This window comes from Lutzomyia longipalpis, chromosome 1, assembly GCF_024334085.1.
Source record: "Lutzomyia longipalpis isolate SR_M1_2022 chromosome 1, ASM2433408v1".
NCBI classification, from domain to species: Eukaryota; Metazoa; Arthropoda; class Insecta; order Diptera; family Psychodidae; genus Lutzomyia; species Lutzomyia longipalpis.
In genome coordinates, this window is record NC_074707.1 from 32,417,575 (window position 1) to 32,440,061 (window position 22,487).

General features: G+C 35.2%; 2 protein-coding genes across 2 annotated transcripts in view; one reads left to right on the forward strand and one right to left on the reverse strand.

The window, feature by feature from the left end:
- The window catches only part of LOC129785981 (zinc finger protein rotund-like), a 43,087-nt gene extending 21,027 nt beyond the window's left edge, over positions 1–22,060 (reverse strand). The window contains exon 1 of the mRNA XM_055820713.1: positions 21,689–22,060. Within this exon, the coding sequence (XP_055676688.1) occupies positions 21,689–21,817 (129 nt within the window). The 5' untranslated portion in view covers positions 21,818–22,060. The remainder of the gene's footprint in view (positions 1–21,688) is intronic.
- LOC129786142 (uncharacterized) lies at positions 2,801–5,015 on the forward strand. Its single transcript, XM_055820986.1, has 2 exons — positions 2,801–3,887; positions 4,427–5,015. Exons 1-2 carry the CDS (start codon positions 3,514–3,516, stop codon positions 4,920–4,922), a joined length of 870 nt encoding a protein of 289 aa, XP_055676961.1. The 5' UTR covers positions 2,801–3,513; the 3' UTR covers positions 4,923–5,015.
- Positions 22,061–22,487: the final 427 nt, after the last annotated feature.

Genomic DNA, 22,487 nt, shown 5'->3' on the forward strand with positions numbered 1-22,487 from the left:
GGCTACATGCACTCACATGTACATAGAAGCTCTTTACGGGGGTACATAGAAGAAGGAGAGTTCTATATATTTCTACGTTATCCCCGCATATTCTCCGAAACAGGGTGATTCTTTCGAATGGATTAAGGCGAATGACTAATAAAAAAAATTTCATTCAAGTTTGAAATGTTCAGAAATATCCATATCTATTTGGGATATGCGATATATTCTAAATTTTTTGATTATGTTTAATAATATCTAATTTTCAATTATTTTAAATATTTTTGTAACACTTTGATAATCTTTTTCAAGGATTTAAGCAGAGGCATCCTTTAAAAAATTCAAGAAAGATGACTTATTTAATAAGATTCACGAATGAATCAGTCTGGAAATAAGGCAAAGAATAAAAAATTTCAGTTCAGTGAAGGAAAAGCTAAACCACCCTGTGTGTATTTGGTGGAAAAATGCATTTGAAGAAGGAAAAAAAAACGAGTGTACCGAATATAAAACAACACCAACACAAACTCGATGGAAATATTCTCTGGCAAAGAAAAGTTCACATAAAGAAAACTTACACATTATCCACCCACGTAAGGGGTGCATCCATGTTGTGTTTGTGGTAAACTTTGGAGAAACTGTAGATTGCACTGTGTGTGTGCGGTTGAAAATGGGAGGAAATCGGCTCCCCCATCGACTTGGGTGGAAAATTGTATTTGCCTTTTTGTGGAGGTATATATGTAGTATATGCCGAGAAAATGAGGGTGAGGTGTTTTCTCAGGCATCAGATCACTCACACAGGCAATACGGGGGAAATTGGCCGGAAAAGTCCTTTTGCTAGTTGAGATCGTGAGATTGTATATAGCGTGTGAATTCAATATATTCGGTAAATTTTCCTTTTAGTGTATTCGACGAATACCTTTTTCATGTGAATATGTGCATTGAGAAAAAAAATAACTTTTTTTCCCTCCAGATGCATGTCGTCTATGTATTTGTGAAAGATTTTCCAACACTGAGAACGTATGTGTGGGGGTGGTGTTGGGTGAAGTTCGAGAAAAAGTTTTCCACCAGTGTGCCGGGTACATAGCGGAGCAGCAGTAAATAAGAAAGAGAGACTCACATATGAGAAAAAGGCAAATAAAAAGCAAGATGATAAAAAGTAGAACATGAAAACAGCATAGCAAGAAAATGGAAAAATATAAAATGAAGAAAAATATCTGGAGTGGGTGGATACGGTGGAAGTTGGAACATCTAAATATTAATGTTGGGAAAAAGGGGTGGCTGTAAATGCCTCTTTTTGCACCATCATCTTCCTCCTCTTCCCTCCCATGTGGGTGGAAGCTTTTTCAGAGCTACCACATATATTGCATTTTATTTCTGCCGCGACATAGCGGTGAGGGTGAGAGCACAACTAGGGGATGTTTATTGCAGTCCCTCTTATAAATTGGTGGTGCTTTGGTGCTATTGCTTGTGCACGCGGCGCGCAAGTAATTCGACAAAATTATAATCATTTTTTCGGTCAATTTGATAAATTGTTCATGGATAAGGGTGAGAGCTTACGGGCGAAAGGGTGGATCCTGTAGAATCGCCATTCCTCTTTTCAACACCCCCCATTTGGCTATACAGAGAACGGAGGGAAAATCCATTTGGCGAACAAAAATGCATTTTGTGAGAATTATGGTAAAGCTCTTTGTATCTTGCGGTAAAATCGTTTCTATGGGATCTACCGAGAATCTCACTGTAGCCTATTTGAGCCATAAGAGAAGAGAGTATTTTCTGAAATTGATACTAGATTCATACTAATTGAAAATTTAGTAAAACCAACGATGAATGGGCATTGTTTGGAATTTTAATGTATGTAATATTTTAACTTATTAAAATGTTACTGAAACTACTGGAACATTGTTTTTATTTAAGTGAGTAAAATTTTGTAAGAGATTTATAGCTTTTGTCGTTTGTAAATTAATTTAAATTAGATGAGTTAGATAGGCTCAGGAATTTCTTAAAATATTTGCGATATTTGACTTCAAAATTGATTAGAAAAATCAATTCTTAGCAATTCATAAATTTTCGCATATGTTCTAAAAATCTTTCTTTAACCACATTTTATCTAATTTCTTTAAAAATAAATTTTTTTATGTAATTTTTTGCACTAATAGTTAACATAGAAAATTTTCCGACTGTACTAAATATATAGTACATGACAAATTTGTGTTAAAAATTTTTTTTTCATACAATAAATCTATTTAATGTTCTTCTTTTTCATCTCAACCATGTTTTACTAAATAATAATAATATGTGTGCAGTTTATAAGTAAGATGGATATATAGTTTTAAAAAGGAAGAGAATGGGAAGCATGTGAGATGTATAAGATGCTTGCATCCGCTAACCCCTTGGAGCTATGTTGTATGTGAGTTTTTTTTTGGGGAGGAGAGCTCTTGTGGGTGGGTAATATGTTGGAGATACCTCCCAAACCTAAAGGCGCGCCGAATAGCAGCGAAATGGAAAATATAATCTGAAATATTTAAGTTATGTATTGCAGAGCAAAGAAAATGGAAAATATTTTCCTCCAGTAACCCCCAACAAACAGAGCGGGTGGATCGACGTTATGGGATCTAGTGGGGCCACCCCATGGGATTTTCTTCATCTTCCGCGTCTGCACACGAGACTCCGCGGGCGCGATATTTTCCCCAAGTTTTCTAGGCAAATACTTTTGGGGTTTTCCTTTTTGGCTGCTATGCTACTCCTTACCACCCTCCCTGTATCACTATATATATATCTATATTTCTGAATATATATACACATACTCGTAGAAGCGCGTGTGTGGGTGATGGTGTGTTTTGGTTTTCTGATGCGCGGGTGCATTTTTGTGTACGTTGGGGGAGGGTGTGAGTGGTAGAGCGGGTGGATGGAGCGCAATGGGGCGGATTGGCTCAAATGTGGGGCAAAAATATTGATGGACCGGCTGACGCCAACTTTCTCACACTCCCACACACCCATCTATGAGGATTTTTATAAATGCCACTATACACAACCCCCGTCTCGTTGGGGTCTTACTTTTCATATGAAGCCAAGGAGACCGGATGCAGAATGCAATCCCTTTTGCATCTTTTGGGGGCATTTGGAGAAAAAATTGCATCCGATCCGTCGAACATATTTGGCTACCAAACTTTATGTTAAAATGCTGCAAAGCCGTTTATGGATTTAATTTTGGCTTTTTTTTTCCTACAAAGGGGTTCCCCATTCCTAAAAAAGTATCAAGTTTTGGTGGGAGATTTCCAAGATATTATATACATTCAAAGAGACATAGTGATGCTGCTCCGACACAAATGAGGTGATAATTAATATTCATCTATACCCAATGCTCTTGGTGGATTAACAAACAGGTTTCATTAGCAAATCACCACACTGAATCATCATCTTAAGTTGATAAATACACTCCAAGCACAGACTAGTATAAAAGCCAAGAGGCATCATTTCGCCGGAGTTACTCCCGTGGATACCAGTGTGGCAGTGATACCTCCCAAGTTTGCAAATATGTGGCTCCAGAATTTTCTGTTCTTTCTTATTATTGCTCTCAGTGTTGCACAACAGCCATCAAGGGTAACTGGAGACTCCCTTGGTTGTGGTATTCTCAATAGAGTGACCAACACATCAACTCCTACGACCTTCCACGTGCCATGGCATGTTGGTATCTTCACAAATGCCACTGAACACACGGGTGTGACCCATGAACCCGCGACAGTAATCAAATGTGGCGGAACAATCATCAATGAAACGACAATTGCAACGAACGCAAGATGCATGTGGAGCGACAAATACGGGCACATTGGGAATCCTTACGATTACTTTGTGGGCATCGGACCGAAGCAGGACCTACTGGCCATTCGCAGAATTCACGTCCTTCAAGGGTTAGTATTTTATTTTTACAAGAACGTTAAGTTTTCTTTTAACTGTGAAGGACAACACCCAAAAATTCGGAGAAAAACTTCAGATTATTGAACTCGCTCTCTTGACCATCTTGACGATGCTATTGATATTTTTAGGAAAGATAGACGAAAAAAGAGCTTTCAACAAAAACAAATATTTATTTAGTGTAAAAGAAAGAATGATGAGATTGAGAGACTTCAAGTGGTTTAGTAAATATCAAATAAAATTTAAATCTTTTGAGTTTACATTGGAAATTTACGTAGAGGTTACAAATTTTCCAATAACTATGTTTATTTATAGAGAAATTAAATCATACATAGTGCCGGTGTGAGAGTTTCTTTTTCATCTCAATGTAGACATGTCAACAAAGATTTTTTTATAGCGTCGTTTGTATTGTTTTTGAATGATTAATTAAAATCCAGATTGAAGTAGATTCCTTACAAGGTCTTTAGATATTTTATGAATTATGAAGAATAATTTGAGATAAATTCTGTAATTTATTTAATTATTTTTTGAACAGATACGAACCCTCTGGAGACTACTCAAAGAGCATAGCTCTGCTGGAGCTTCGTGATCCAGTTCGATTTGAGGAGAATAACGTGGAGCCTATTTGTGTGGATTTCAACGAAACCGATCATAGGTCATCCAATTGGACGGGATTTGTCGTTGACGTCCGTGAGGAGCATCCTCAACAAATCCTCACCTTTACGGCTCTCAATGTTCTGGATGTGCCACAGGAGCAATGCACCCAAATCCTGCCAGGAGATATTTCACGCGATAAATTCTGTGTACGTCCTGTCCAGAAGAACACCGCAGCTTGCAATGAGGATGACGAAAGACGATCAGGAAGTGGACTTTTTGATGCAAAAGTCTTCAATGGGACACAGAGATTTTTCCTCAGAGGCGTCGTAACGTTCAGCAGTGTGAGCCGAGGAGATGCCTCTGGACGCCTCTGTTCCGGTGTCATTGTTGCCACGAGAGCTTCCAACTATGCCACTTTTATTCGGGGCTATTAGGTGTATCCAGGAAGTCACACAGCAGACTTTTTATCAAGTTGAGAGAGTGTAATTCATTTTGGGTGGATTTATTAAAAACTCATTTGGCATGAATTTCTCCGCTAGAGTTTTATGAGGAACTTGTTGAGTGCTGAGGGGATTTTTCTTTCAATTACATTTTTGCAACGTTGAGTGAAAATAGGCAAAGTTAAGATACATAGTAGAAGCTTTTTTGAGCTTAAATTCGTGAATTTTTAAAAATTCGGTAAGAGAAAGCGATAATAAAAGATCTAATCAGAACTGGAATGAATACAATTTAATCATTTTTATTAATCTTTCAAAAAGAAGGATAAAAAAATCTTTTAAGAGAAATTATATAAGAAAGCAGAGGATATTAATATCAGGGTGTATCATGAAAATTCTATGAAACATCCCAAAAGAGCTTTGGTAGAGGAAAAAAGAACATATAAAAAGTCGATGAAAAATGGGAGAAAAACTTAAGAATTCTCTATACATAGCCCAGCTATATATACAATGGGGTATACGCCGCTTCAGGGTGTATTTGAAGAAATAAATCCACTTCCACAGGGTTCTAGTTTCCAGTGCACTCGACAATGTCTCACATACGCGGACGGTTGTGTGGGAGAGGGTAGCTCGCTCGTAAGATGAGAAGAAGTAGGAGGTTTGCTTGACAAGGCGCCAGTCGAACTCTAAACTTCTCTCTCAGTGCCCAAAAACAACATTTCTTTTCGTTTTTATAGGGTTGTACTCTATGAAACTTTTTTCACCTCGCCTTTTCCCGCTTTCCCAGAGAAATTTTCTTTTATATAATCATTTGCTTAACTAAGAGAATTTAATTTTTATACCCTTAGGTCTTTTTGCAAAGTTCGTTTTTAATTACATAATTTTCTAGACAGCAGTGGAGGCGCCTGGCTATAGAAATTATCAGGATCAATTATTTTCATTATTTTTTTATTGGTTTCTGGCCTATCTATATAACATTTTTTATATCAGAATAATTGCTAAGTTATAGGTAAATTCAAATTCTAAACTTACATTAAAATCATATTCTAGAATTTATGGTTTAAAATTTTCCAAATACGTTGCGAAAAACGCAAAAAAAACAAACATGCAGTCTAAAATAAAAATGCCTCAATTTAATTTTTACGTTTTTCCCCGCTAAAATTCAAATTCGAAAGAGAACATCAGCGCCACTATGCGGTGAATAGAAGACATTCCCATAAAATTTGAATGAACCTTCCAGTAAACCACACTGGAAAGTATTCGCAACGTTCGTAACATTTTATACCTCGCGCAATTGGAATCAGTGACGAGGAATTTGTTAATTGTTGTGTTTTTATTTATTTCTTCTTCATCCACAACAATTGTTTTAATATATGTATGTATAAACTGCGAAGACTATACGGTTGAACTTGGACTGCAATGGTTTTGTATTCTTTGCGAATCAATTCGCTAAATAAATACGTGTGTTAGGGGAAACAATAAAAATAATATCCACTTGATATAAAATTCAGTATTTCATTACAATGGGATGGTGCGGTGGAGGGAATTTAGAGGAAAAAAAGAGCTGTTGAACATGCAACAATTAATCAACGAAGCATATTTTCTTGTGTGCCGCTGGGAAAATGTTTCCCCCGCGGAATATGTAGGTATATACACATTTGGGACCGGCAAATGCCATTGGATGGGGGGGGGGGGTTCTTGAGTGGGTTGGGTGGGGTATTTGGTGAAAAATTGCCCGTAACTCGCGCATACAAGACGCTATAATTGCATGTATTCCCGGTATTAGTTTAAATAATTTTAAATATTTCATAGAAAATCCATGGAAACGCGTTTTTGCCCACAGTAAATACTTTATATAATTAAATTTCATTTTTTTCTGCCCCCATACACGCACTAGCCTCTACAATTGCATGCCAATTTCCAAATTTGTGTTCATAAAATGTGCGTGAGAATAGGCAGCGTCCTTTCCACGCGATATTCCAGACTTTCCACGCGGTATACACACAATGTTGTGTGGAACTCGCATTTGTGTGGATACTCCACTTCCAGAGGGGGATGATTGCGCCACTTTTTGGGGCGACACAGCGCAGTGAAGGTGAAAAGCGCCAAAGGGTGCAAAGGCGGGCATCCCCTTAGCCACGCCCCAACATTCTCCACATCCGAAAAACGCATATATAGGTAGCTACATATATTTTTTCGCTTTGCCAATTCGTCAATTAAAGGGTGAACAAAAATCTAAAACATTAATTTACACTCCCTCACGATCTTTTGCGGTTCTTCTTTTCTCAATGAACAACACAATCGCGACTTCTGCACAGTGTAGCGGCTGCAATTGCTGGCCTCCGGCGTCCATTATCATCATCAACAGTTTCGCTCAATGTCACGTTCGGCGGCTTCCTCTTTGCCTCTTGCAAACATACCCCGAAGCATAGTTCGAGAAAATAAACAATTTATTGGTGAAAAGACTTCTTATTTTTTTCTACCAAATAGATAATTTTATTTTTTGTATTCACTCTGCCCCCTGAGAACTTGTTAATTGATCGTAAAATTCACACAGATTTACTTCGTAAACGTTTAATTGTTTCCCATTACGTGATTTATGGGATTAACTTTTAATTGATTTATATGTGATTTTAACAATTTATTTTATACATAAAAAGTGATTAAGTATGGAGTTTATGATCTATATTGCGATTAAATGCAACTATGTTTTAGTTATGTGCAACCGATTGTGAAGATTTGATATTTTTTTTATGTAAAAGAATGTTTGTTTTTTGCTTTAAATCGGTTTAAAAACTTTGAATACCTACTAATAAAAAGTTATTTTTATTGAATTAAATCGAAAATTATGAGACGTTCTAAACCTAGCCTAATTTATTTAAATCGAATAAAAATTGAGCTTTTAAGAAAGATTTTAAATATTCGGCATTGAAAACTTCAATTAAGGTATGAATAAGTTTTTGCATAAACTATACATGAATGAACGAAATGTTGGGCTAATGAACTTATTGATTTTATAACACTTAATTTAGTTTAGGACAAGCTAAATCTATCAGTTTATGTTGAAACCTTCTTTAACAATACTGTAATTCGATGGCTACTTTGTAAAATCGACTAACTTTGTATGAGTTCTGAACTGACTTAGCCGTTTTTACAATGCAGACCTCGAATTGTCAAAATCGGATAAGAATTTTACCATTCTGAAAGCTTTAAAATCTTCAGCATTGAATGGATCATTTTCGATTTATATCTATATAATAAAGAAAGGTCTGTTTGTTGGTAATCTTCCGTCGTGTTCGGCTATACAAATCTACACCGTTTGACCGATCGCGATGAAATTTGGCACAGAGGCTCCTTATAACAGGCGGTTTCGAGTGGCCGTATCCATTTTCCCCCCAAAGCCCCCCTTCAGGTAGCCCCCATATAACTCTCATGCAGTTTTTGCGAATTTTTGAATTTGGCGCCGGAAATGTTGTATGAAAATGATTTCTTCTCTTTGCAATTTTTTTGGGGTTGATGAGTAACCCCAATCTACGTATAAATCATCACAGTTTTTTTTCTCTCTAAAATTTGCGCGAAGCGCAAAACCCCCCGCGAAGCGGGGCGAGGAAAATTGGAGCGAAGCGACAATTTACCTCGTTAGTCCTATAAATCAATTAAATTTCTAAAATCGAATAAAGTTTCGAAAGAATATAACGTTCTTATCTAACATGTTTCCGTCTAGCTCCGTTTAGGTAACCGATTCGTTATAGGTTAATGCTTTTTAACATTGACCTCACACCACATTTTAAAATTTCTTTTGAAAGTTTCCCATCAAAATAAATATTTTCTTCAAAATTGAGATCTATGTGGATTGATTGAATTAAAGTGCAAATGATTTTGACTTTCATGGATTAAGAGTTATACGTGCGAAGCGTTCAATGAATGTCTGACAGTCACGTCGTTTTAGCATACCGCGTTAATATTCGGCTTTTCCTCAGAAATTATTTTTTCACAATTAATTAAATAGAGTTATAAAATAATGCAATGAAGGGTATCCAAGTGAAAAATAAACATAAATTTTGAGTCACAAATTCGCATGAAAATCAGCAAAATTGTTTATTTTCATCGTGAAGTTCGTGATGAGACTTTTCATTGGAGCGCAAATGAAAATGCGGAATCACTTCAGGTTCAGGTGAGATGAGTTTAATCAATTAATAGAGTCATCCACAGCTGTTTTCTTCTGAATTTTGTCTTTTGGAATAGCTAAAGAAGGGAGAAGTGTTTTTATTTCAATGCGACAAATTATGACTAATGATGACTACATTGACGGAGCAACAACTCTTTCTAGACATTTTTTTCAGGCTCGCAGGCACAGGTTTTTATGCTCTCATGCTCTACACGAAGAAAAAATTTAGATGATGTTTTTGCCTAAAGCTGAGCTTGGAACAGTAAGACGACTAAATCTTTGTGTCTAAATTGGATTTGAGTATAGAAATGGGAAAACTAGCTAAATGGAGGGTGGTTACTATGTATTGCACCAGTGAAAATTCACGATGTGGATCGTGCGGAAAAATGTGTGAATGAGATAAGAAATAAAATTAACAGTTTTATTTCCATTTAATCTAAATGAGAGAACAAATTAGTAACTCTAACGCGATCCCAGAGCTTCCCATAAGTTGGCAACACTGTTGAGGAAGTTTTTCACTTTATTCCGCGATAATTAGTTAGATGAGTCGTTTATTATTTTTATTAGTCTACCTTTCATCATCTCTGTGGCAACAATGGAAATTCCTTTGGTGTTTTAAAATTGTCTGGGGAAAGCAGTGAAAAATAAATATGATACAATATGGGAAATATCAAATGCTATGTAATTAGCCTTCACATTAGCGAGTTTTGAGTGATTTGGGAGCATTTTTCCGAAGAAAAAAAAGTTCGTGTGAAAATCTTCATGATGGATAAAAATACCAAAAGATATGAACGGAAAAAGCAAAGCAAAATGTGACTTAGTTGTGCTGAATATTTCTAAAGAGATGACGATTCATGCGACGGAAGAGGATATTGACACTCTTTAAATGATTCACTGATTGTATTCCGCATACATTAATAACCGGATGCTGTGCAGATTGTGTGGATTAGAATGGTTTCCTCATCTCTTTACCACACAGTAAATCAAAATAATACTTAAATATTATATAGAGAATATGTCTACATAATCGATAGCATAGAATATTTATTGCATTAAAAAAGGAGAGAGAAATAATTGTCTTTCACATAAAGATAAATTTCCATTGCCCAACATTTGATTTAATTTATACCATTTGCTATCCTCTAAAGGATAGAAGGAAGAGGAGATAAATGTAAAGAAAAAAAAGTATATTGCAAGTTAATCCCAAATGCAGCTGAATTAAGTTGGAAAGAAGAGAGACATTCTATTGACTTTCAAATGAAGCTGCCCTCGAAAACCAATTAAATCGAAATCCTTCGCCAACCGATGAATTCGCTTAACTATTTTAAATATGTTGCCAAAAACAAAAGTTTTGCTCTTAATTACCACATTGTATACAAAAAGAGCAAAGAAAAAATTGGAGTTTGATGCTTTTCTTTCAAAATAAAATGCTGTTAAAGATAATAAGGAAATTTACATTAAATTGTACCAGAAGGCGTAAGCAGGTAAATTGAATTAGCATTAAGTGCAAATTATCATGGAAAAAACATTAAAATGAATCATATTTTTTTAATCTAAAATTATCAAGAAAAGCTGGTAAGAATAATTCCTTCCTGGTTCTTCTACATATAAAACGATATACAGCCCTAAATTTTATGAAAATTGTGTGTAAATGACCCAATTGCAATAACAAGGAAAACAAGAGCATAATCTAAAAGAATATAACATCATTTTTCTTCAACAAACACACACCACAATACAACCCTCTTGAATGCGTAAAAATTTCAACAAACCCCCAAAAGAAAGTTCATCATAGGACAATTTAATCTCGCCTTAAGTGGTTGAAATAAAGTTAACATTCCTGAGAAATAGCACTTTTTTTGTCCCTTTCAAACACCCACCATTTATGCTGGCGGCTGCACTGCCCGCCGTGGTCAGGCTATGCCATGGGAGGGAAGCTTGAGGATAAAAATTCTCTCACAGTGGTTTGGGGGCAAAAAGGCAAAAGACAACACAAAATAGCATCGTTGGCTTTGGGTAAAAGGGGGTGAGACGAAGACAAAAAAAAAAAACAGAAAAAGAGGAGGATACACCACCCTTGGGAAAGGAATTCACCCTCCGGACATCGTCTTGTCGCGCTCACCCCACCCCCATCTGTGAGGGAAAGAATAAATAGAATATAAAAACAAACGGGAGAAAGCAGAGGGTGGATGGAATAAAAGTATATATAAGGCATATAATACAGCTTGATACAAAAACCCCGAGAAATTTGGGGTGATTAATCACAGATCCATTCCATCGCTGTTGAGCTTCTCTCCCCATCTGAGCGATAAACTGCCGCGAATGATAAATGAAAAACAATGAAATGACATTGACACTTTCCCCCGCCCCCACTCTGGTGAGGATGATTCCTGAAGATGTTCCATCCGGATGGAGATTTTTCCATCACCGTGGGGATGTTCTCCGCTATACACAGAACAGTGGAATCTCCAGCAGTGAGAAACGCCTTCAATGCCATTTTCTCCGGAGCACTTCATGAGGATGTTCCGTTGAGGACAAAAGGACAAATTCCACGTTTCACTTGTGTCGTCAATTAATCAACTCTGCGACATCATCAAATTCATCCTAACTTCCATCATCATGTCTTATTTCCATCCTCAACATAAACCGCAAAGTTTGTCTAAATCAAAGATATTAATTCTTCTAAAGAAAATTCAGAAAACTACAAGAGAAGCCTAATTTACAAGGATCGTTTAGAGGGGTTGATAAATTTCATATTAACCCTCATTTTGTAATAAATTAATCTTAAGGAAATAATCAAGGATCTCAAGACAGGAGCTACTTATACGACCTTAATCATAAAAATTTTGGACTAAGAAAACAATCAAACAATTCATTGTCCTTAGAAGATCAGTCAAGTTCATCTAACAGCTCTATACCGTCCCCTTTAAGAAATTTCAATATTTATGGTATTCCCTGCTTCAACCTATCATTAACACAATAACGTTCTCAAGATTCTTCATCACGTCTGGATTTGCTTAGAAGAGACATTTAGGGTAAAAGTATTAGGATTCCCTCTTTGCAAGAGGAAGAGTGTAGATGGATTAAGATTAGTCCGAATCATTTGTTATCCTGCTATTTGTGTGTGTCATCTGGATAATATACGTACATAGCCTCCGGAATAATTTGATACTATTTATTATAGCTGCCTCCTTAATTGCTTCCCATCTTAATGCTGCAACATCTCAAACTTGTTTTATAGAAGATGCAATATTTTGATACACAAGATGGCCTTCTTTTTCTTATATTTATTTTGTGGTTTTTTTTGCAGCCAACAAAGAACGGAAGTGATCACGCTGCTTGGGCATCAGCCGAAATCACCGCGATGCAATCAATAACACAAACAATCACTTGCACCATCTCATTGCCGCTTGAGGATATTGAATTTTGACCACAAGAACACTCTTTTTTTGCTAATGATGTGCACGAAAAACTCCTTATTCCAGATCATCAGCGATGCAACTTCAATTCCTGCGGTTGCCACAGCATCAATTGATTCGTCTTCAGCAATTTCCACTTGCACTCATTACCCCATCCCCCCGTACTTCATCCTACGCTTAAAATTGCATTTTTCATCAATTGCACGCGGAGATGCTGCAATTGCAAGAAGTTGGATGCAGAGTGATGGCGAAAATCAATAGACCGTCGGAAGATTTAGCGTTGCTGATGTCCGAATAAGACGAGCCACTGAGGGCAAAAGTGTTGCATTTAAAGTATAAAGAAGAGTGGTGAGTACCAGATGACGGAGGAAAATACCAATTTGCTTATTTTCATTTCAACACCATAAAAGACTATTCAAGGTAAATTTGTAAATTTAATTACACAAAGCGCTTAATTACAAAGATGAATTGCTACTTTTTGCATCAATACAATCCAGTAAAATGAACACCACACGGTCTTTAAAGGAGTTTGCTCCCGTGAGTATCTCACAATTTTCGAAGTTTCCAAAGAGTTTTAGCTGCATGGTTGGAATTTACTTAATTTACTTCAGTACAGTGGGACCCCAGTACAACGACCACTCGGATGTACTCTTCACACTCATTAATTTCAATGCGCGAGAGTAGTATAACCAAGTGGTCGTTGTATTGGGGCCCCACTGTATTCGGTGAATAGACAATGTTATATCTATTTCAGAGTTTGTTATGTTTCTTGTTTCTATAAAGGGAAGGAGGGAAATATTTTTTACTTTTTTAATTGAAAATTAAAATATTAATTTCACAGGAATTTTATAAATTTAAATGAGCATTTAAAGATATCAGGAAGCATAGAGAAGGTGTTTAATCATTTTTATGCTCTTATTGTAATATTGAAAAATAAGCAGACATATTCCCGGATTTGTGTACTTTAGATTCGCTTGAGTTTTAAATTTACTAAATGGGTAAAACATATTACGCAGTATCGAAAAACATTTAAGAAAAGCATAAAAGATTTTTCAATTCTTTCACTGAGGTTATGTGAAAAAGTATGAAAGAGATTTGCTAAATAAAAAATGCGAAAACCACGCCCCAATTTTATCTTTAGCCTACTTCTATGAAGCATATGCTTCTATAATAATATTTATATTCAATTTTTAGTTGAGCAATAATTTATTTTGGTTTAAGGATATTTTTAACGAATCTGAGATCTTAAATTAAAACATTTTGATCAAGACGCTGAAATTTTCGCATCAATGCAATGATGCATTTCCTTCATACGCAAAAATGCAATAGGTAAAGCGAGGGTGTGGTTTATAATTTTTGGCGGTCAGTCCTTTCCAAATTCTTCCAGCTAAATTATCGTAGTAAAAGACAGCTTCTTCTTAGTATATCTTAATCGTTTAATGTTTCACTGAAACATTTTCCATATAGAGCATCGAAAAGTATTTATCAGTCTTTTATCAGTAGACTGATGATTTGAGACAATTCTCATAATAAAACATAAAACTTTATTATGTACATACATTGAGCTAGATTAAATCGGACATTGAAAATAGTAGATAATTGTAAGGCGGACAAGAGAAGCGTTGACCCATATTTCTCTCTGAACTTGGTAAAATTCTTCAATTAGACCATATTTAAAATTGTATGTACATAATCTAAATTGTAGAGAAAAGTCTGTATATAATATTGGCACTGTGGGGACCACGTAGATGGTAAAAAGTGCATAAAAGTCACATCATTATGGTGGCAAAGAGTGCAAAATGTAGGCTTCAATGTTTAGACTATGACAGTGAGTTCAATGTTGTATATTGGTTACTCTCGTTCTATTAAATGGGCAAATTGTAAACAAGCATTGGCAAGTAATGCTGCCGCAGATGGGTAAATAAATATCGCGGTAATCGGTTGTCTTCCTAAATTTATAGCCACCGCACATGGTCAGGGCGATTTTGTTCAAGTTCAGCAATTATGGACCGATGTGGAATGCAAGAGTGGAGAGAGGAACTATGGATTTCCAACACGTGGTTGTCTTCTCGATATATACACGACCATAAAAAGTGGCCATAAAAATTAACTATATTAATACATACAACCAGGCGCCTCCATCGTCCAAATGAATATAAGGTTTTCCCATATCCATATACCTATCACCGATCCGATGAGCCCTTAATTCGAATGTCATGTCCAATTACTGCGTGTTTATAAACTCTTTCGTTGAACCACCAATTGGCACAAAATGATTAACGCCATGCCACGTGAATTGGTATTCATTTTCTTTTGAGATTTCTGACCATTCTGGCATGGTGAGTGATTTATCTGCCTTCATTTGACATTCACCTCAGAAAAATTGATTATTTTAGAGTTTCTGTAAATGGGGGGAAAATTTATGATTTTCAATTTGTGACCAAAAACACATTAATCATGTGGAATTTGGTGGTAATTATGCACTCTTTATATTTTACTTTTATGTGGCAATTACAGCCGGAAAGATACTCGCAGAGGGAAAATCTCTTTTGCATTTCGCCCTTTGTGGGTATATCCTCGCAAAAATTGTACACCAGAAGGAATTGAAGACACGCACTCTCATGCAAACTTCATTAAATGATTCACAACAAAGAGGTAATGAGACATAATTATAGTCTTTAGGTGATTAAATGATCTTTTTATTTCTTTATTAAAAAGCTTTATGACTCGCCCCTTGTATGTATGTTTCCACAAATTATATCTTATCAGTGACAGTCAAATAATTTTTGGTGTCGCTTTACATAAAGTAGCAATTTCGTTGATGTATTTATTTGTCTTCCTGGCTTTTTATCATCGTGAAAAGTGAATAATATACACGTGTGTTATGTACATACATAAAAAAGCTCTTTGCAAAAAAAAACGGAAACAGTATGTTTCAGTTGCATATTTTAACACTCTTCAATATTTTTTCTTATTGTTTTTTTTCATCGTACATTATTATACCTTCCAGCTTTTTTTTCCACCCATACCTCCTTAACTGCGGTGCTTTTTTCTTGCATTGTCTGAGTTTTGTGACCGACGCACAGCATTAAAATACATTTTTTTCAGTGCCTGACGGTCAGGTTAAAAAAAAAACATCTCTGGTGCTGCGTTCATCGGACGAGAGTCAAAAAGTTGACGATCCACGAACACTTTGACACAGTGCTGATGCTTTATTGCCAATGCATAAGAGACACCTGTCACATTGTCACCCGGTCAAGGTGAGACTACTGAACAGCAAAATGCCTCAGTGATGATCGCGGTTCTTGGCAAAAATATGAGAAGCTCATGGGGAGTCATTAAGAACGAAAAATTCCACCAAAGATGAAAGACGTGGACACAGTCTATTTTGAAGTTTGTTACATTGGAAATTGATTTTGTAACTTTTCGCAATGCTAATAACAAACGATCCTAATCTCCTCTGTGTGGTGAGAACATGACGAAAAGAACGGACAAAGAAATAATTGCAGCAGCGAGGTACAATTTTGACGAAGTTGTATATCATACAGATCATTACATTTAAATTGATGCAGTACAAGTTGAAGGAGTTTATTCATTTTCCAGCTCTTGTGAAAACTTTGTAATACACTATGATAAAGAAGATTTTATTAAGACATTAAAAATAAGATTTTTCCTTTTTCACAAGGGTGAGATGGAAATATCTGGAAATGTTTGCTTAAAATTGCAAAAACCACGCCCCTATTGTAAAATAAAATAAATAATGTGCGTATTCTTTTCATTTATTATTTTTATTCTAATTATGATATTATACTATTCACGAAGGCTTCCGACAAAGCTCTGATGCATTTGCTTAATGCCCAGGAGCGAAAAGCGGGGTGCAATGGGGGAGTGGTTTATGCATATTTCATTAATTTTTTCACAGCTTTTCTTAGTTATCGCCAGGGGAATATGAAAAATCTTTTTGTCTTTTCTTGTTTTGGCATTTATAAATTTTCTCAACATATTACATACATACATATATGTATATCACTCGTGCCTAAAAATGAAGAAACTCCTTTTCTTTTTTAGCCAGGAACGATATTTGGGTATCTCATTGCCCACTGAAAGTTCAGAAATTTCAGACTTTTCTTTATTTCTTTTCGTAGAATCGTTAAACGTTAAGAAAACGTCAAAGACCCCCTTGAAGAGATTTCTGGCTACACCCCTGTAATAATGAAAAACAAATACAAAATAATAATAATAAAAAATGATTAATATTCGTTCAATATTGAAAATTTGCATTTTTTAATTCAATACAACTGATTAAATTTTCTTCCTAGCAACTGTAAAGTCACAACGAGTATTGAAGTTGTGATCTGCTGCAGGGACTCTGTGGCATGAAAAAGTGATTCATGTCAACACTGAATAGGAAATCAATGAGATGCAAAGATTATATGTAATTAATTAATATGTATATAAGGGCTGTAATTGAAAAAGTGAAACACGAGATCAAATTTGTGAAAATGAGACGGCAACGTGAAACACTATAATTTGTCCACATCTCCTGCACACCAAGTAAATCAAATTGCTCTTTAATCTATTTTACAAAATGATAATTGACAGACAATTTGAAGTAGACAATGAATGGTGATCACAGAGAGATCTGATGCATGGATTTCTTTTATTTATTTTTTTTTGTCTACTCCTTCCTCGCGATCTTCCACATATAAAATGTGGAATTGCACTTAATGATGGGATTGTGGTGTGAACTCGGGGTTCAAATTGTTGCATGCGGGATATTGTACCATTCATTGAGAGAAAGAGCGAATTGTAAAATTGTGCACGATGATCGCAGAAATGATGGGATGCTGTAATGTGAATATTCACACATTATATTGACTCTTATTTGCCATATTTTTCATTACACACCACACTTAAAGTTTTAATCTTTGTTTGTGTCAAAGTGAAAAATGTGTCAAACATATGTGATCATGAGATGCCGGATGCAATTTATGACGATGATCGTATTTTACATATGGCGCAGAGAGTCACTTTGCTTAGCAATGGAAGAGGATCACCACTAGGTTGACGTCATTTTCATAATGTGCGAAAAACCACCACCACTGTGAGTGATTTTGCATTCTGTGGTGGAGTAAACATTTATTACAACGTGCTAAATTGATAGCTATCAGGCAATTGTAGGTAATTACAATTCATTTTTATTGTAATGATCTCCCACTATTGATCGAGTCTCTATATTGAGTCAAAAGTGAATGATTTTGCATTCAATAACATTATTATACTCAGGCTCTGCGCGTACGCGCAATGTTTAGTATTCATTTCCACCAACACACCATCCAATATACGCACAATTGCCTCTCACTCCTTCAACCATTCTTTCCCTTTCCATCTTAAGATGCAATATCAATTCATTAATTGCAAATGGTTGAATAAGAAAAAAAAACGCATTTCAATTGATTCCAATTCAATTCATTTCAATTGACATGCAACGCGTGGCTTGAACATCGAGATTTCTGTAACTAGTCTGGAATTCAGTTATGTCGGATTAAATATTAGAAATTGTGGATATATTGTGCATTATTAATTACTGTACTAAATAGAAAAATTTTATAAGATATTCAACAGAAAGTGCCTTATTTAAGACATCAATACCAATGATGTGTGAGAGAGAGATATTCAGTAACAGAGGCCAATCATTCATGAAACTTCAGTACATGAGACTTTTTTTGTGTTTGGAATAAACTTCAATCATTGCAGTGATTGAGATATTTTTATGCTGGATGATCTTTATTGTCTGCAAAATCTTGCAATTTGCAGCCAAATTGATCATGCTTCATTTTTTGTTTTAAGAAAAGCCATATCCTCTGGTTTTGAAATTGATAAACCTCATTAATTTTATGTTATGTTTTTTTTTTATTTAATTTATTATTTTTATGTGTTATGTCTTAATGTTTTTAATGAAGTTTTTGAGTAAAATACATATAATCATGTTACCTTATTTGTATGGCTACTAGGGGTAGCTAGATGTTCTTAAAAAATCTTTTTGTAAAAAAAATGAATTCAATTGATTTCAATTAATTATTCAATCTTTCAGAATCATTAGACTTAATTTAAGAAAACTAAAAATACCCAAGTTTTTAACAGGATAATCTATACAAAATTTTCCTTTTAATAATTAAAAATTTTATAGAAAACATAAGCTAGAAAACTCACGATGTTAAAAAGACGAATAGAGTTGGCTAAAAAAGATCCATAAAATAAATTTATTTATTTCTTTTCCAAAAGTTGAGCAATAAAAAATTAATTAACGTTTTTGAACGAATTTGTAACTAAGCATAAGTTTTAAATATATTACAATTTGCTTTAAATGCAGCATAATTCAATAACAGTTTTGTACATTCAACCCTAACTAATTTACTGCAAAGACTAATAAAGTCGCAATACCTAACTTGTATGCGCTGCAATGTTTTGGAAATAAAGTGACTTGCATTATTGAAATAAAAAGAAAAACGAAGAATTATTGACTGATTTATTGATGGAGAAATCATGGGACCATTTTAAACTAATTAAATTTTGATAAAATATTGCAGATTTATTACCTACAATATATATTTATATGTTCAAACATAAATCTTCGAATGATTACCCTTCTGTGCCGTAGTGTGCGGAAAATAAAATTCAAATTTACGCCAATAGGAAGTCATCAGAATGCTATTAATGTTGTCTCTCGCTTAAGTTTGGTAGATAAATTGAGATATATACATACATATATGCAAGAGAAGGAATGAAGAATTAGCGAAAATTCTCTTAACAAAAAAGTCCCTCTGTGTGTTTCTTTGCATCAAACAGCGCATTATGTCATATTGAACAGGAAAAGACAAAATGTTCCCCATGGCATTTTTGTTGAAGAAGTTTCTGCTTTTTAGAGGATCTCTCCCCACACAGAATATGGGTGTGAGAGAGAAAGTCACATACAGAAAACTGTTGGTAGGTTAATTTATAGCTGTTTCTAGAATTTGCCTAATATGCCATATAGGGTTATTTATCATATCACAACCACTCGCATAGAAAATATATATATTGGAGCATAAGTGGTTGGAAGGGAAATGTTTCTGCAAAATTTACAGAAGCGGGTTTTCTTTTCTTTCATTTGGTAGCAGAATTTGTAAATAAATCTTGAATCTGTGCTTCATTCTTACAAAAATGGAATTATTGAAAATATGTATTAATTCGGATTTAAAACTCGGCGTTTGTTGATTTTTAGCGCCTAAAGAATTTTTATTTTCATAAAAGTTAATTTAATTCGGATAAAGAAGAATTTTTTGAGTAATAGTTCTTTTTTACAAAAATTAGGCTGAAGTCTGAAGTTAAGATTTCAATCCAGAGCATTTGAAATGAAAAAAACAAAATTCAAGAAATAAAATTTTAAGATTAATTTCATAATCAAGACCATTAATTGAAGGTTTTTGAATTCCGATCAGATTTTCAAATCAAACTTAATGAAAATTAAAAAAAATCTTGGACATATCTAGGTAAAGTGAAGTAGAAAAAAAAAACTTTCAATATTGTTTAAAATCTTGAAATCTTTCCATTATAAATTCTAAGAACTAACCCGCAAAGATTAATCAATTTTTAATCAATGTATTAAAATTATTTTGATAAAAATAAAATAAGAAGAAATAACAGAAAAATAAATCTATTACAAATATGAATAATTAGAAGTAAATTGGGTCGAATTTAAGCCATCCTCCCCTATTGTAAAATACACTCGCGAATAAGCGTGAATAATATGTTGGAGGAAATAACAATACCCCAAATAAGACATTCTCCTAAATTGAGGTGACGACGGAAGAGGTCTATTTGGAAGATGTGTTTATACACCCTCTTATCCAAATAATTTACTTTTTCTCGTCGCCAAAGGAACATTTTCGCGTAAGGAAGTTAACACAAATTTGAATGGGACAATTTATTTTTCATGCAATTGCAAAATTATTGCTGTACACAGGGCCAGGGCTTCTGTGGGGGTGGGTTTTGTGTTGTCTTATCGTAAATGGATTTCTTCGCTGCTTCTCGTATTTTTGCTGTGCTCATTTTGCCTTTCTTGGTTACAAGTAAAATGCATGGAAAGCAGTGAAATGCACTGCGACACTGTCCCGTATCTTTCCTTTTTCATAAATATTCATGCAGCATAAATAAGCTTTGCCGTTAGCACTTGGTGAGAGAGACAGAGCTTAAATGGTGTTTATTTCAATATAATGGCCATGTTGGTATATATATTTTGAACATTTTCTTACCCATAAGTTTTCATTATTAGGGATGAGAGTTTGTCGTGATGAAATTTCCTTAAGGGATTGAACATCTCCTAAACCTTTAGGCTATAGCATCGTATTTCGTATTCTAAAAACTCTATCAGATAAAGGACTTAATATTTTAAAGATTTAACACTAGAAGAAAAATGAGAATATAATATTTCTCAAATAGATTAATAAGGGCAATATTATTTCCCAAAGAACATCGAACTTTGGGGATGTAAAAAACTAAATAGGGTGCAAAAAATTGGCAATTGTCCAAATATTATAACCACGCGTGATCTCATTCTGAGAGATGAAACATCTTCGCGAGTCAATCAGCATATGGAGGCTTTGAGGTATGTCATTGGTGAAGAAAAAAAATGTCCCGGGACTTAATTTGTTTACATTGGCGCACGTGTAAAATTAGATCATAGAGCAAAAGACGCGCGGAGCACTTGGAAAATTGATGGAGATGATGATGAGGATGGCGTACAAGAAGTGATCTTAAGTGCAATTTACACGAAGAGACACACCGCGGCGCAGGAAATGGATAACTATATAAAATGAATATATGAGGAAGACACTGGCATGCTTCTCTATACCATCTCTAAATACCCATCAATTGAAATGCCATCGCTTGGGCGCGATCTCCGATTGGGGCTCATGTGTTGGAGGAAGAGTAATCTTCCAGAGAGCCCCAGTGGCGGTATAGGTTAAGAACTCGCGCGCCGGCACTTTTGTGATGTGAAATAATAGCAATTTTCGAGCAATGATTGGAGGTAAAGTGAGGTTGATCCATTCAAAAGGAATATGTACGTTAAAAGTAGGTAGCAAGAAATAGGTAGCAATAAATAATTTTCCCCGATGGAAGCTAATGGATCTTACCTTACTTTGAGCAGCGTAGTCAAGTGCTAACATACAGTCGTTGTACCCAGATTCAGTTTTAATTGTTGTCATAGGGCTACAGAATTGTCCAACTCCGATTTGGCTTTCTCTGTACCACGGATACATCATTGAGTGTTCCGGGAAAGGTTCTCTATTTCTCACACTGCGGTGTCTTTCACTGTGTTTTTTTATTTGTTTTTTGTTGTCAAAAGGGCACTAATCTTAAACACAAAAGGGAGATGTATCAAAATAATAAAATACGCACTAATTAAGATTGTTGCTTCTTACAGGAAATGAACATCAACGTCTTTGCGTTCGTGTATCAATTTCACTTTGAGTAACTTCCTGTTGTATTTACTACGATTTAGCTCTTAAAAGAGAAGAGCTTTCTTAGAGAGGATGCTCTTCAAGAGACACCGTCACAATTTTTAGGAATGTAATTTGAAAAGTAACGAAAAACTTCCTTGAAGAAAAATTACAAAAAGGAAGTTTCACATAGAGTCAGGGTCCCCCGGTATCAGTCAGGTTGCCCATAAATTTTCACATCACTATCACTCCACCCACACTGGACAAAGCGCCGGGTAAACAATCACAGCGACGGCGAAAAAGAACTTCACTCTGGACCTAATCACTCAGTTATCGTCACTTGTTTTTTTTTCTTTATCTCTCTCCCCCAAAATTGTCATCACTCATGGGGGGCGTACGCACACCCGGAGGGTGACCACAAAAAGTTCCAGTGATCCCGGACCGAGACCGCCAAATGTCGTGTGGTGCTCAAATAGCGACAAGAAGTGGCCAA